This window comes from Apostichopus japonicus, chromosome 7 (genome assembly GCF_037975245.1).
Source record: "Apostichopus japonicus isolate 1M-3 chromosome 7, ASM3797524v1, whole genome shotgun sequence".
Classification (NCBI taxonomy): domain Eukaryota; kingdom Metazoa; phylum Echinodermata; class Holothuroidea; order Aspidochirotida; family Stichopodidae; genus Apostichopus; species Apostichopus japonicus.
Genome location: NC_092567.1, coordinates 1513517 through 1530716, shown reverse-complemented (window position 1 = coordinate 1530716; position 17200 = coordinate 1513517). Strand labels below are relative to the sequence as shown.

The 17200-nt window shown below is 36.3% G+C and overlaps 1 protein-coding gene across 1 annotated transcript; it reads right to left on the bottom strand.

Moving 5' to 3' along the window:
- Positions 1–6010: 6010 nt before the first annotated feature.
- LOC139970281 (heparan sulfate 2-O-sulfotransferase 1-like) lies at positions 6011–15342 on the bottom strand. Its single transcript, XM_071975953.1, has 8 exons — positions 13999–15342; positions 13310–13380; positions 11966–12100; positions 10802–10911; positions 9776–9884; positions 9315–9415; positions 8353–8507; positions 6011–7286 (listed from the first exon to the last, which is right to left on the bottom strand). The coding sequence occupies exons 1-8, from the start codon at positions 14165–14167 to the stop codon at positions 7126–7128; spliced, it is 1011 nt and encodes a 336-aa protein (XP_071832054.1). The 5' UTR covers positions 14168–15342; the 3' UTR covers positions 6011–7125.
- Between the last annotated feature and the right edge of the window lie 1858 nt (positions 15343–17200).

Below are 17200 nucleotides of genomic sequence, written 5' to 3'. Positions count from 1 at the left end.
CCAGTTAAAATAGAAACTCTTATTTTCTTTAATATCCCAAATTAATGGAAGAAAACATACAAACACGAAGATTTCAGTGTAATTAGAGGAACCTGTAAGTTTCGGAACTATATATAGCCGCATTTGGTCAAAATCGAGGTGTAAAGTTGGGATCAACATATATACCATGTTCGTAATTCTGTTATATACCCTTCGGAATTACCTCCACTTTTGAGGGGATATTTTACCCTTTAAATGAACGATTTTTTTTTTGTAATTTCGGAACTGATAAGTTTATAAGGTTTTCTCTTTACTCGAAATAATCATTCCTCAAAGGAAGTGAAATTGATTGAACAAGAAGACCCTAGACTTATGTTTACCTGGTGTCAGGTAAACCTATCCCCGAGGTAAACCTAAGTCCCAGCTATCATGCGTTGAAGTAAACAAATATACCAATGTGTATATATATATATATATATATTACATGACAGTACTATTACAGATCACATTTAATCATGTGATAATAATAACTTTAAAAAATACAAAGAGTTGTGGAAGGAAGTGTTCTAAGAAACCTTTATGGCTTATAAGAGTAGAGCACTCCCTACTTAACTTTGAAAATATACAAAAATGTATGTCTCCACCTTCAAAACCACCTGACCCTTGCACACCTTTCCCCACCCATAACTCCCAGCTATAGGCCCACCCTCCACTCAAAACCTCCCATCCCTACCCTCACCCAACACCTGTTGAAACTTTGGCCTGAAAAAAAATGGTGTTATTATGTTTATATTCAAACAACTTGTTTGATTTTTTTTAAATGCTTAAGTCAAAATGAAACAAAACTGTTAGCAAACTGCTTATCCACTAAAGAGCCTGTGTTAGAGAATGTGTAAAAGTAAGTTGGCCTGACGTTTCGATCCTAGCAGGATCAACTTCAGAGGCTGAATGACAAGTAACAGTAACAGAAGGGACAAATACACGCACAGAAAACAGACAGGTTAATGAGCAGGGGAAACACAAAAGAGATAGATGTAAGAGGATTAGTAGACAAGGGATGGAGAGAAGAAAGAAACCAACAAGGGGATGAGGAGAGGTAGGAGGAGATAAACTATAGAGGGACAAAGCGAGGATTAAGGAAAGAGGGTAGGAATAAACTAAAGAATGACAAAGAAAGAAGGTGTGGAGAAAAAAAAAAGGTGGAAGAGAGCTACTACAAGAAGGTCGACAGGAGGGGGAGGGGGGGGGCAGGAGTGGGGAAACAGAAGAAAGGTTAGTCATGTCCTCCCTGAATGTTGAGCCCATTAGGTTGTATGGTTCAATGGCATTGCATCCACAGTCTCTCGCTGGTGATTCGTGCTGTTTGCTGCTGCTTTCTTCCATTTCTGTTGAGTATGATAAAGGTTAAAAAAATTTAATTCAAATTCATATTTCATCCAATAGCACCAGCACCCAAAAAAATTAAATTAAATCAACACTGCTATATACAACATGATAACAGAAGGCCTCTCCATAATAAAATATAAATTTCAAGATATCACTCAAGATCAGTCATCTGACAACTTTTGAATTCTAAAGTGATATGTTATGGCTTCATAACATTTTAAATGATATTTTAATGGCAACAATTAGGATTTACTCAGGCTATTGTAAAACTAAGTCTTGTGTAGTGGAATATCTTAGCTGTAGCTGCAAAAAAAAAAAAAAACCATACAGAAAATTTGAACACAAAATGATTGCTGTGGAATTCACAAACCTTTCCTTCATCTTCTCTTCTTTGCTGGACCCCTTCCCTCCAGTGCCAAAGAGCAGTGCCTTGTGAGTGGAGACAAACTCCACTAAAGTGAGTGTTTCCACCTCTGAGAAATCAGGGCACCGTTTTCGCTTTTCCTGAAGAGGAATAATTGTTGGTGTGAAAATTAGGGCAACAAGATACAATGAGTGCTCTTCTGATTTGACCACTAACTGTAATACTGACATACGACATCTTAGTCCTAGTACTACAACTAGCACAGTGAGTAGCGGTGTAATGTTAGTATTATTGTTAATGTCAGGTTAGGTCTATTCAACTAGGTTAGGCCTAATTTCTTATGGGACTGGCATACCCGTTCACCAACCTACACTGTACTAGCCTAATAGCATTCCTGTAAATAGGCTTGGCATATGTGAACCTTCATGGCATTCAGGCACAGTAGCCACCTGGGCACTAACGCCATAGCCTACCTAAGCCTAGGCCCATAGACTAGCTTTTGGTTTTGTAAAGTTGTAACATGTAGGCTATATAGCAGTATAACTAAGCCTACGTTGGCTGAAACATAGCCTAGCCCTTGAAGAGGACTGTAGTGTGGGTTCCTTGCGATCAGCCTTAGCGGCTTCCTGACTCGGATTTGGAAAACATAAGCATAGTACTTCGAAGGCCTAGGTATTATATTGATAGTTGCTAACACTGTACAGTTGTGGTTACTAGGCTATTTGGTCCCATTACGTCTGCACTGTAGCTTATTAATAACAACAAAGGAGACAACTTTATGTCTCGATAACTGCATGAGAAATCTCTCCGTCTATTTGACGTCAACATATTAATATTACATATGTTTTGGTCGAATATTGTGATTATAAAAGGCATTTTACTTGGTATTTACCTTTCCCATTCTCGCAATTGTAAGTTCGTTCGTGCGATGAACTGCTAAAACTGTTCCCGGTCAAAGGTCATAGCCTCGTTCATGTCAACAAAAATAAAATGTACGCATCTTAAGACGCGTCTTAGTGAAGAACAGTTTTGTGAAACCGAAATCCAAACAGTACTTTGCTAAGACACATCTTAGTGTAAGTCGAGTCCGCAGAGCACTAAGTCCTGTGTGCGTAAGTCGAGTTTAGTGAAACAGGCCCCAGGGGTCAAATTGTGGAAACCATTGTTTATCACAATATGTTAACAAGGACAGATGTCATATTTAGTATTTTGATGTATCACATTTAGTACAAGAAGCCAGTTGTTGAGGTCAATGGTCATTTCATGACAGCCTGTGTCATTGTGAATTATTGTTTGTCACATGACACTGCTTTTCACTGTATTACTAAGATCAAAATGACATCTAATGATCACCGTTTTATCTTTGTAACCATAACTTTGAACAACTTTGAAATGAATGTAAAATGAATGTATGAGTTTATGTATAAGAATTTAAAATAATTACAATTTTGGAAGCTAGGAAAGTTTTAAAGAAAATGGCTACACATCTCTAAAAGAGTAATGGCGTTCCGTTATAACAATTCCCCATTCATATAAACACTAAATAGACATGCCATTTTAACTGCAACTTTAAACCAGGGAGTTGAAAAAAATAGTCATCTGTTTGCACAAATCGTAGATATAACCCTCAGTGTCAACGTGTAAATTGTGTTAACAAGTGTACAACGACATATGATTCGGTATTTGAGCAGGTTTCCAATAACATGTTTTCGTACTTTTTGGAAAAATATCTTTCTTTCTTTCTTTTGAAAAAAACCGCAACTTCTCAAAAGAACCAATAGTTCTTCCAATCCTTTGTATAGATGATTGAATTTCAAAACAAATAAATGATAACAATCAACCGCGAAGTAGAAGGTTAAAAACATTCCCGTTACAAAGAAGTTTCATGCTGAAAGCAGTCAATGATGCGTTTCCAAATTTCCTGTGATTTGTTTGGCTAATAGTCACTACCATTGTCTGCAAACATTTTTGCTCTTATCGTGCTCAATAAACGCAACGTATTATGTTTAAATAACCTATTTATATAGCGCATTATACCGACGGTCTCAACGCAACTAATTGTAACGTTGCTGTCCCGTGTAGAGATAGCAAAGTTTGTAGTTTAGGTTCTCATGTGTGTGCACTCTCAAATATCACAACGTGTATGGTTGGCCACAGTGGACAAAATTCAGAAATTATGACGACATATCAGAGGGCAGGACTTTTTTTATGTCTACATAAAATTGATTTGATGTTGACATAAATTCAAATTAATGCTGGCATATATTAAAATAATGCTGGCACCGTACCGTACCAGCTGCGTACTGATAATGCAGTTGGCACCTTCCTCTTTCAATCTGTTTCAATCTGTGTGAATATTAATGTACATTTAAAGAGTTGTGTCTGTATTGCATGTATGGGCTACCACATTATGTCAAAATATTCTTGCTATGAGTTGCACTTCTCTTTATATAGTAAGTACACCTTGTAAAGGGTTTCAGTGCAAACACATGAATTTATTGTAATCTAAGATAATACATATAATATTAATGTCCCTGTAAACGCGCTCACACGATGCGTTGTTTGTGTATTGTTACGAAGTGTGCGTCATGTAAAGTTGCAGTGCTACTGCGCGTGTGCGTGTTTGTGCGAGTGTGCGTGCGTGCCTGAGTATGTGTTTGAAATTTGTTGTTTTCGTTGGTTCTGTCTTTACGGTCATTTACCGTAATTTGAGTTCAGTCGATATCAAGAACGTATTGAAGCAAGAAGTATTTTCCAGTGTTAAACCAAAGATTTTATGTAAGTTGTGTTTTTATTGATATAACGTTGTATATTTGTTGCATACATGATTATTTATTCTGTATGATTTGGATTTATGTATTTATTCTTCAATAATTGACTTATTCATTAATCGATTTTCTGATTGTTTAATTACAAACGTATGTTTCGTTTTTATTTATTTAGTTACCAGATTGACAGATTAGCAGATTAACAGATTAACAGATTAGCGGATTACCAGATAGATACCAGATATCAAAGCTAATAAACCACGAATCGACTCAACATTATATCTGCGTTGAATAATCTTTGGATTACAGGAATACGGAATAAAGAAATCTTTATTGATTTACAGTCCCCACGCTTCAATAGGCATGAGTTGTAATTTGCATTTACGATTTTCAATATGCACATTATAAACCTATATCACTATAGGATATCCGTTGCACACAAGCCAGTGTTTTTGTCAGGGGTCATTATAACTAAGTATTGTGCATTCCAGTAGAGGTAATTTAAAGTGCATGTTTTCATGGAGGAACGTGGGGACGCAATTTTTTTCTGAGCGGACGCAAACAATTTTTAAGATGTTGTATCCCGGCGCTGGCGCAACTCTTAAAATCCTGGTAACAATACTGAGAATAATACTTGGTAGTAATATAAGATTTTTCTATTTGTACAGCTTTCTGCTGATTTCTCAAGTCTTGCTAATGTAAACCTGTGAAACTGCATTCTTTTCATTCTTTGATCAAAATCTGGACAGAATGTTAGACAAGTTTACTAAAACAAGCTAAGGTTTCAATGCACACAAAATGCAAGCAAGCTGCAGAATGTTCAGGTTGGTTGTGCATGATAAATTAATGGTAGTTTTATCATTTCAATTTGTATATGGTGGCATCCAATTAATATATGTTTGAACAAGAGTGGATAGAAGGTGTGGGTCGAACCTCTTTTTCATAGCACACATAAATTCAAAAGGAACATGTCCCAGCTGTTAGATCTAGTTATATTTTCAGTTTCCGATCCTTCATTCCAGTATAAATAGCATAAAATACAATTATGTTTAATAAGAGAGAATAAAACGTATGATAGATAAATTCCATAAAAGCGATTAAAGCCAAATTAAGAGTTAGTAAAAAAAGTATCAGTTTTCAAAGTGTTAGTCAACTGAAAATAATAAGTAAGTATCAATAAACATGTATTAAATCAAACCATTTAAGATACCATTTTGAATAAAAAAAAAATGCTCTGCATAGAAATGAATTTGTGATAATTTTAACCCAATATTATGTTGGTGCTATTGCACGATGTCATAGAAGTATGATGCTTTCATCGGTTTGAGTGCATGTCTATGTATGTATGGGTGTATGAATGTATGTATGCAGTTTGTATGCATACATTCATGTATGTAGGTATATATTTAATTATTTAAATTTGCCTCTTTTAGAATATCTCATTTCATTGTAAGATGAAAACTAAAAATCAATTAAAAAAAAAAACAAGAGCAAAAGGATGCAGAAGCTCAGCTAAGTTTCTATGTGAGTATTTATTTTTGCTTTTTTTGGCAATATTTCTGAGGAGGTAACTCATCGTTTTTGCGAAAAGTATTAGACATAAGCTGGATAACAGGGTCATTTCCTTTATTCCCATCCTTGTCTTCCCTTGCTTAATGCTCATTCTTAGCAGACATAGTTTGTTACAATGTTAGAAAGTGTAAACATTTGTTTAAGAAAGGAAGACAAAGATACATTATTTTTATTAAAATAAACAATGATAAAAGTCAGATTTGTTTCAGTCCAAATGCTATAAGTACCGTTGAGGTGTGTTCTTGAATACTTAAAATGCAGAGCTGCATTTGTACGTATATTTAAACCAGAATACAAAACTGTATTGAGGTTTGATGGATGACTTCATCGTAACAGCGAATGAGCCAATGTTATCCTTGTAAGATATCATCAAAACTCGTTGGAACCTTTCCCCGAAATGTACTAATTTCAACGATAGCTAGCCCTTATTACTGTAGGGTGTTACGAACCACTCCTTGTTAGTCCCCGGCACATTTCCCGATATTGTCGATTATTTGAATGTTTTTCAACAAACGAGAAATTGTAAGTTTTCGACAGTTTGGAGTCTAATATTCATTTATAAGGATGAGCAATTTTTAACATTTCGAAATGGAAAAGGTACATTAAAAAAATGGAGGCACTACTTATTTTATGGTAAAAAGGGCACTTTCCGGTATTAACAGAGGAAAAAACACTTGCCTCATTCAATACCTTCTGTGTACAAAAACCTAGAACCTGCTGTTTGACTTCTTATACAAGCGATTGAGGTACATGTCAAACGCTCATCTTGAAATATGCCTCATAAATATCCATGGTATGTAAACCAAATGTATAAGTTCAATATTGTATGTGTTGCACTTGCCGGTGAAAGATACCGGGAAATAAAAAATCAACACCAAATACCAAACCATATTTCAAATTACCAGCTCGTATTGGATTCCGTCAGCTAATGTGTCGTTCTAAAAAAAAAGGATCCGAATTTTGACGGAGCTTTCTTGGTTTTGGGTCTGATGTTCCCATTAAGTATACGTTTGACCCGTTATTTGTAAATGATCCGACCGACGACTTACTCGGCACTCAGTCTTCCCCCAAAACGCATCTATGAAGGCGATGAAACTTTCTCTTAACGAAATTGTAGAATTCATACATAATTTGTACATCCCGTCTTTCCTTTAATTTCCTAATCGTTTCTTCAAGTGGACCCTGTTTCTTTTTGGTTCTAGTTCTGTTATGTAGTTCTGTTGCAGCAGAGACAATAATAGATAAAGATAGAAGAAGGTAGTCAAAATGGGAGAATTGGATAACTGTAAGTTATGAACAACTTCCCTTAACTGACAAGAAACAATATTTATTCTATTTGGTAGATATCACGGATTTATAATGTTTCTTCACATGTAAGGTTAAATATTTGATAACATCTATATATGAATTTTCTCTCATGGAGAAGGGGTTTGTAATAACTGAGTTGAAAATATTGAAACTGTCAATGTGACCTCATGATGTTATTAGTTAACATTCTACCTGTTATATTATGAAATGAAAAACTAAAAGACATTGACGGTGGAGCCCACTTTGATATTGGTGCAATCAGGATGGTAGAGTGTTGGAATATATTAGAATGTGAAAAATGTTATCGACGTAATTGTAAATTATATTGTCTGTAATCGGTACGATTAGTTATTGGTTATACTTATACCTATGTGTGTTCGTAAACGAAATATTAGACTTAAAACACTGGAGAGATTTGAAATATGATTCCTTAAGTAATCTATTCAAAAGAGTAAAGCTGCTTAAAGGATGACTTTAAACAGGTGTATCCTTATATATGTCATAGATCAAGAAAAGGAATACAGTGCGAGTAGTGTTCCTGTGGCTATTCAAGTTTTCAAGAGATTCACTTTTACACTATGCTAAGTGTCTGGAGTAGTCCTTTAAGGCTTAATTGATGAAAGCCTACCTATCTATATATGTTCTTCCACAGTCTTCAAACTCTAATAACTCAATCAAACATTGTTTTGAACTTCAAATGAACAACAGATGACCATTGAATGATATTCAACATCATTTTCCCTTAAAAAGTCGTCAGGGCATGTAACCATATTATTTTGATGCCACTAAAGGCTAATTATATTTTCGTATTGCATTTTTCTGAGGAACTGAGATATATAATCGTCTGAGTGTATAGTATAGTGCGGCATCAGTTGTTTAAAGGGCCATTTTCAAAAAAGGAAATTAAGAGTGATATAGAAATACTAGGCCTGCGATCATCTTTTAAAAAGCGACAAAATCTTGACAGAAACTTACGTTTAACATTTTGGTCATAAACTGCAAGAATTCCTCCATATACGTCTGGTAAAAGTATATCGATCAATTGAATAAAAGATCTGAACTCTTCAGTTAAACCGACTACTAAAAATGAATCAAAATTTGATTTGGATGTCGATAAAGCATCGTGAGATCTAGGGGAACAAAAAGATAAACAAAATGAATGTTACAAAATACTTGAACGCAAATATGATAACCAATTTCACGTAACAATCATACACTTACTATATTTTAAAGATACTCAGAAGTTATAAAACTTGATCGAGAACTTTTGCATAGAAATAAACACTTATCACACAAAGAAAATGTTATGATTGGATTTATCAAACAAGGTCGGTAGCTTTTCGGAAAAGGGTGATTATCTTATTCCTTCTCAAAACTTAGTAAATTAGTAAATGTTAGTAAATTTTACACAGTAGCATCTGCTAACAGGTCTAACATGGTAAGTTTTGGCACAGTGATGATTTTCGTATTCCTTGCCGACGACGAACGAAATCTCTGCAAATGAGAATGTGTGGGTGGGTGTGGCACGTGTGCTTGCTCGCGTATGTGTGCGCGTGTGTGTATGCGTTAACAGAGGTCAAAGTCCTAAAGTACTGTGAAGAAAAATATCTCCAAAATATTGTTTGCAGTTGATGTGTAAGGTAATTTATTATAGGTCTACTGGAGTCAAAGTCTTAAAACCTTGTAAAAACGATATCTCAAAATTTAAGGTAAGAAAAAAAATCAGACTAACTGAACGTATAGATGTATCGTAGTTACTACATGAGCCCTTGGGGTTTTCTTTGGAGTTCAAAAGTCATGGAAGGTCAATAGCAAAGTATAATACAGCCTATCACAACCAGCCTGGGGAGGCAGGTGTTTTTCACTGTCTGGAGTAACAAACCGTTTTTTCGTCACAAAGAAGTGCCAATATCGAGACACAAAATGAATATACCTACCTACAAACGGGACTCTCTCCGCAAAAATACTTGAGGTATTGGAATAATTTTGGGACACAGTACGAAAGATTTCTTGCTACGCATTCATCAAAGCTTGTATCCTGTATAAATAAAAATTAGGAAATATAAATGAATATATATATATATTTATTTATTCATGTGTGTGTTTCTTTCTTTATTTCTTGGCAATGCGAAGTAAACCCATGTCACACTGCAATTCGGAAAATCTCAATGTTGCAAGAGAAAACAAATACGCAGTGTTAAATGCACGTGACCTTTCATAATCACCTCTTGTCTTGCAAAGGCTTGGGCACTGCTTTCTTTCAATTAACTCAGAAGAGTTGCTCATTTTTTTCAGATGAACTATGTTATATGCACATATTTGGGTATGTATATATATGACATTTACTGGACGGAATCAGGTTCATTGTCAGTAGGGAACGTCTCGAAAATACACTTACGTCCACGGTATTACCCATAGCTCTATTGCCGTCTCCATATCTTGAATAGTAGTACAAGGATATCATCCACGGTATTGGCTCACGAATAGTGTTTAGGAAAACAACATTACTGCAATAAAAAACATGATAAGGAATGAAACTTTATCAAAATTGTCAGTGGCACAAGAAAAGTCAACTATGCAAAAATCCCTTACATGTTTCTACTAGTAACCGATATATGGAGTAAAACTGCACCTCCCCCACCACAACCTCACCCAGGTCCGTATCTATTCCCTCTTCAATGGATACCTCACGTTACATAAAAAGCGACAAAATCACATGGTTACAGTCTCGACGTAAGGGGTTTGGGATTGAAAGTGGACCAAGTTGTTTGGGTGATTTTTCCTTTTGACAGTTTGATGCATAAAAATGAGGATTATATGTAAAGTATTAAATTCCACATGTGAATACAACTATATTTAAAAATAATATTAAAAAAACATCAGGTAAGTATCTTTAATACACTTCTTTCTGTTTTTGTTTTCATATTAATGGGATTGTATATATAAATATAGTGATTCAAATGAAAAATGACCCAATGGTACAAAAATTTAACTTAAAGATTATTTTGATGTCGCCATGGAAACCAACGAATACAAAATGTTGTCAAAAAGAAAGATTTTGTGTTACCATTTTCTTGTGGTCATTTTAGCTGTCATGAGAGAGAATTTTGCAATTAATCATAGTTCCTTGAACTTGAGCAAACCAACCGATTATTACTCAGGATAAAATCATAAATGATTATAAAGTTACACAAAAGGTTCTTATATAGGACAGGTTCTTAATTATAACGGATCCATTCAACACGAATATTGGCACAATATAAGATCAAGAATATGGGATCAACACCCTGAGAAATTTTTGAGAGCTCTTAGTTTATACGTTATAATAAAACCAAAACATGAAGTTTAAAAACAAATGTGTGTAAAATCCCTCAAAATTAGACTCATGTGAATGTTTTTTCTATTGTTACGTTGTATTTCTTACCTTTCCCAAGGTAGAACGTAAACGTTATGTCCTCTTATCAGAACAGCATCTTTACTAGATTGTTGGTAGAAGTTCTTCAGTAGAGAGGAATTTAGCCTTAAGGTTTGATTCTACAATGAAACAAATAAGAACAACTTCCTCTGAAATATCGAATTAAAAAACAACATAGGAGCTTATCCATTTATAGACTGTGCAGTGAACGTTCTGTTATTACGTCCAATAGAGGACGAAAATTAAAAACAATTAGGATATTTCTAAATTTCTTGGCCTACTTTATCTGATGAAAAGTAGTACCTCTGGCCTGAATCAGGAGCTCCTGAAAGCGTAGGTAATTTGCTCTGGCTATGTCAGACATGGGAGCTAAATATACATTTTAATGAAGGTTTACTTTTCAAATTTCCAGGTTTTCATACTTTGACCTATTTACCCCAAATAACAGTTGATCTCCTTGAAAAGTACCTAGAAATTGGGTACACCCTATATAAGACAGGCCTATAAATACCATGAATCAAATTTATTGCGAGTGTGCCTTTAGGATTAATAGTGTTAAGAAGTTGTTTAGAATTTGAACTCTGTTGACCCCAAAATGACCTTGCATCCTTTAAATACAATAAGGGTCTCGTACTCTCTAAGACAGACTTACACAAAACATATCAAGTTTTCACTGAGTTTTACTTTAGGGATTATCAAGTTTACAAGGTCTTCATTCTTTGACATTTGGTGACTCTAAATGAAATGACTTCGACCTTCATCAATAGCACTGGCCTGCACTTACTCTCTATAGCAGGTCAGCACACGTTTGGCTATGCTTTACTTTTGAATTTATCGTGATTCCTTTTTCTGCCGGTGGATTTCAGACAATGTCCTCTGTTGACCCCAAACAACATTTGGCCTCACCCAAGACGATATGGTCATTATACTCACTATAAGGTTAATGTTCAATGTGTCACACATATAGCCAAGCACATGCACGCATAGATATACACACGAACCTCGACTTGGATAACTACGTTTCCGATGCCTGCCTTCGCAATTCTACAAGCAAGCGCCAAATGCAGCTTTACGGCGTTGTAATATTTGTTTGTTTTTATTAATATATCTAGCCATTTTATTTCATATGTTAATTCCTTTAGATACTTTATTAAAACTGAGCTGGCTTCTCACCTTTGGTGTAAGCTTTACGGGATTTCTTCCTTCCCTGTGTTTACGTATACCATTACCGTGCGTTATCCTTTGGCACAATGATGTAAAAGTACGACTTCCTGTTTTCGGCAACACGTTATAAATCATCGTGTAATTCTGTACAGGAAATTATAACAGTATTCTAAATGATAAGTGATAAATAAAACGATTACTTGCATCCAATGTTAGCCCCTGCTTTGTCAAAAATGTAGCGTATATTTTATATTAACCTGAGGAGTCGTCACTAACCCTGTTATTTAACATGATGCCGCAATTAAAGAAATAAGACTCTCCCCCCCTCTCCACCTCTCTCTCTCTCTCTCTCTCTCTCCACCTCTCTCTCTCCCTCTCTCTCTCTCTCTCTCTATATATATATATATATATATATATATTTATTCATTTGCCTTTGTCGTTTACCTGCATTGCATTAACATAAAGTCTGTTCAAAGTATCTCTTTCGAGATCCGGCTTTAGGAATCACAAATGATTTCGAGTTGGTTAGCATCATGTTTGATCTCTAGAGTAAGGCAAAATATGTCACCAAAAACAGAACTAGTATTGTTCGATACAGGTGACAAACGCCTACAGTGGAATTACGACCTTCCTTACCGGTTTCGAACCCCTGGACATACAATCAGCGTCCATAGCCTAGTGGTTAGGGTGTCCGCGTACAGAGCGGAAGGCCCGTGGTTCGAATCCCGGTGGAGGCTGAAAGTTTTTTCACTGTTCTTGATTTTCCAACTCATTAGGATTTATATATATATATATATATATATATATATATATATATATATATATACATATATATATATAAAGCCAAGCCAAGTCTTATTAATGAAATATATGTGTAGAAAGTTACTATCGAAAATCATCGCATTTCATTAGTTTAGGTACCATCCAAACCACAATGTCTGCTATATAATCCGCATGACATGTTAACCGAGCACTGTCGCGAAAATGTCCATAGATTAACCTACTTTTGTGACCCATTATTGTTTATGCGTAGGTGCTCAAGAAGATGAAGTAAACTACCAAGAGGCTCAAAATTATGAGAACTGAAGGTGATATAAGTCACTTTAGCAATTCATTTGTGAATGTTCCGAAACGATGGCTATCACATGGGTTGAGAAGTACTCCCACTCTGCTAAATTATCACCTCTTATAGCTCAAAATCTAGTCCAAACTATCACCTAAAGTATGGTGGGTCGTAAAATGACGAAAGACATGTGAACGTTAATGTAGCAATTAATGGTGGTTATACACCTTCATTTGGTTCATGTGTTACACGTGGTTAATCAACAACCCCCTATTTTTACAGCCACTTACCGTTCCTCCAAGTACTTTCTTCGAACAATCAAATGGTTCAGTTGTAGCAGGCATCGGCTCTATTTCATTTGCTATAAAAATGGTATGAAATTTATGATTATAAATTACAGAAATAGGCGATAATTTCACATATCATTACATGTAAACTTTACTGTGCCATAAACCGTTTCAGCATATATAACTGCAAGGCATTTAGCTATATCTGCTAAGTGAACATAACTTCTAAGCCGGTTTTTTCGGTCGAACAGAAGTAAGCAGAACTCTTATAAGCAGGTGTCACAGGGCGCTTTGCTCAACTGTATATTATAATACAGTTGTTCGACCGATAATTCAGGTTCCGTGGTCGTAAATCCAGGTTTTAAACAAATAAACCTTGATTATCGAAGTAGTCTACGAGCTACTTCCTTCGAAAATTTGGTTTGTCCGATTTGTAGAACAAATACTAATTTTGCAGCTTCGAAACTGGTAGATTTAGAAATCATATGCCACTTAGTTTTACTTAGTTGCAAAGAAGGTGATAACTACGTACTAGCCTTGTCTTAGGCCTAGGAGAATAGTTTAGTTTAGTGTCTATGTTTTTTGTAAACGCTTCCAATTTGATAGTTCTTTGTTTATCTAAGTTCTTTTATCATACTCTACACTCATACAAGTGTTTGTTTTTAGGCTTGTCCACACAAAATTCAACTCACCACTTATGTCGATCAATGGCCAAGATTCACGAGTATTGAAACTTTGCTTATAGCTTGGTTCTTCGTTTTCAATTCTGTTCTCCTTAAATTTTGCAATATCCAACAGTCCAATAAGCATGAGGGTAAAAACAACAGTCATTAAAAACAATTCTCGAAATTTAAATGCCATCGTGCGAGGCTGGCAGGTTTGAGTTCATGCCTCTTTGTATGATTAAATATTGAATGATGAATTTCCCTTCTATGGCCTGTTATTTTAAAAGTTAACAATGTTCACGTAGAATCCGAAATGTATGCATTCCTGTTTGAATGACCATGCAACGTACGTCACAACTGTGTCCACTCTCCTGTAGCACTAAAAGCTTTTGCAGACGACAACCGCTGGAGTGTAACTGTCATTGCAATTGATATCTGAAATAAAAACCTGCACTGAAAGTGTGCCCTCTTTATAATGTGACACGGTATCCGGAGCCTCATATCCTATATAGATATATACCATACTACAATGAGAGTGTTGTATGTCCACCTTAAGAGTTAACCGTAGTCGAAAAGGGACTTTGTTTGGCTTGTGTTCAGTCATGTTTTGTCTCGAACCCCTTGTATATACAACGCATCAGATAACTCTTAGTTGATAGTGCGCTATCTAGCTATAAGAAATGTACAATATTGTATATATTGTACTGTACTAGCCCAAATTCGACCCCTTCTAGCTCAAGTGCTAAACATTCATGGTTGGTAAATCTCACTACGTACAAGTTCAGCCCACGCGCTCAGCTATCATGTGGTGGGTGTAGGGCATATCAGTTGAAAACTGCTATGCTCTGTATTGCGGCATTAGAAAGTGAAGAATTTAAGTGTGTATATGATCAGTCAATGGAGCAATTAATTTGGATTCGATATAGGTGTACAAGATTATCCATGGATTTGATAATTAAGCATAAGGTGACTACAGTTTTCCCCAGAGTAGAAACACACCAGGTCATTGTCTTAACTTTACTTGTTTTTCGTAGAACACTAATTCGTTTCTAATAGGGTTGTGAACGAATGGAATGATTTGCCTAAGTTGGTGGTTGTCTTTTCTAAAAGTGTCCTTGGTTGTAAACGGTTGTTTGCAATATGATTTGAGTGAATAGTTTTATAGTTGACATCTCCACAGAGTGCTATTTTTGGCATTAAAATTACCCAACACAACCACCATGCAAGAATGGCACACAAGCTAATGGTATGTGTTTGATGCATACAGCGATTACCGTGCTTGATTTCGAAACGATTCTATGTAGAACCGTATTCAAGCCATGGCACATGGCTCCTTTCCCATCCCCGCCTCGATATGCAGACTGTTGTTCCCCATTTTAGCCACCATCATGTGTGCAAAGCTTCACGAGGTTTCCAATCGGATCAAGACTTCCATTATGAGATCGAGTTTGGTGGGAGTTTGAGAAAGAAGGAGCGGTGTAACGGAGAAACTCCTCATTAGTTTTCGCTTAAAGACCAACAATGGGGACTTTTCGATGAACATAAAATCCCACCATTTTGCATGTATGTAATCCTTAACTCACTCCAATTGCATTGCTGTAATTAATTTTACCAATTTCGGACGTTAAATAAGTGAAAAATGGGAAAAAAGTCAGCTTTTTATGAAACCTATTTCAGACATTCCTGAAACATTCCGAAGACATCAGGTGACCATGTGACGTCACTGTTTGTATACCTCACTCACAACAATACTTTTAGTGTGTAAAGTTGTATACTTGAGCTGCCAAATAACATCAACGATATTACTCCTTTTCCCCTGAAATGCCACAATTCTGTGTTGTTGTAGGTTGCAGTTATACCTCACCCAACAAAAGCATCAGCTTTATTAGATTTCCGAGTAAAAGAACCGACGTAAAACGCCGCAGACTTTGAATCAATTTTGTGAGATCCACGCGGAAAGATTTTTCAGCACCCGGAGTATCTCATGCCCATGAGTCCACATGCATGACCCTGCCTCTGTGTATGCTGCAAATGTCTCATTCTGCGAAAATTATATACTGTCGATAGCTGTGTCGGACATAGCTCATGTGAAATTGACCCTTTCAAGTCTCCTCGTAAACAAGCTGTGGACGTCCTTACATGTAACATTATATCACGCAATTGACAGTATAATATTTACTGTTAGAGATGACTGTATATACCGTGCCTAGGGTAGCATTGTAAGCTGGCGCGTATCCAGGGGGGGCGTTGGGGGCGCGCGCCCCCCGGGTAAGAAAAAGAGGAGAGAAAAAAAGAGAAGGAAAAAAGAGGGAGAAAAAAGAGGAGGAAGGAGAGGAAGGAAGGGAAAAGAAAAAGAAGAAAGAGAGAAAAAGGAGAAAAGGAGGGAGTAGAAGATAAACGCCAAGATACCAGGAAGATAAGAGGAACAGTCATAATTACAGCGCTGATCACTATTATATACACACGGTCAGTGATGGATCGAGGATTACAGAGGGGTGTGCGCCTCACCCTTCCCCTTACACCGACCAACTCCATTTTTGACATTTCCATTTTTCCTCTCTCACTAATGTAGATATCTATATATATATATATATATATATATATATATATATATATATATATATATACCGGTACTAAATATGATAACGAGTGTGTGTGTATGGACGCCTTAAATTGTTCTATGAAACCAACTGTGGCTGGTCTCGAACTCGACCGAGTCGTCGGGGAACATGACGAACCCATCACTTCTTGAGATTGTTCCCATCTGCATGGAAACGCTCGCCCATAAACTTACGCCCACACCTCTAATCGCTTCCCGATGAGTTACGAAACTAATTAATTAATGACCTTCGCCCGTAGTACCAAGACCTTGACAAAATCCGACAACACACCACTTCATCGATAACAAGTGATCGGGTATATTAGTGACGTCTAGAGGTCGTGCACTGACCTACATAGAGTGTGACCACTTCCGACTTTGCAATTTCCCAAGATCAGGCCCCGAAAAATCCAAGAAATCCCAAGGGCACTGTACTGTATGGATATCTAGCAATATCTAGCGATAGGGATGAAAATCCCAAGATCTTCCTTTAACTGAAGGCAGATAGAGAATCGAAGCCTTCAGTGTGTAATGAACTTGAAACTGTGCGTCTTTCGAAATGAAAAGATTGTGGGGCAAAGTAGCGTAACTCCTATGGGCTCAGACCGTGCTAACCAGGTGGCCCCGACC

Bases quoted from the DNA above. Each gene is read 5' to 3' on its own strand.
- LOC139970281 (XM_071975953.1), bottom strand. From the start codon at position 14,167: ATGGCATTTAAATTTCGAGAATTGTTTTTAATGACTGTTGTTTTTACC. The intron at 12,101-13,309 runs GTAAGTGGCTGT...TTTCCTGTACAG, and splicing joins AGAAAGTACTTGGAGGAACG to AATTACACGATGATTTATAA. The intron at 9,416-9,775 runs GTAAGTGTATTT...TTATTTATACAG, and splicing joins CTATGGGTAATACCGTGGAC to GATACAAGCTTTGATGAATG.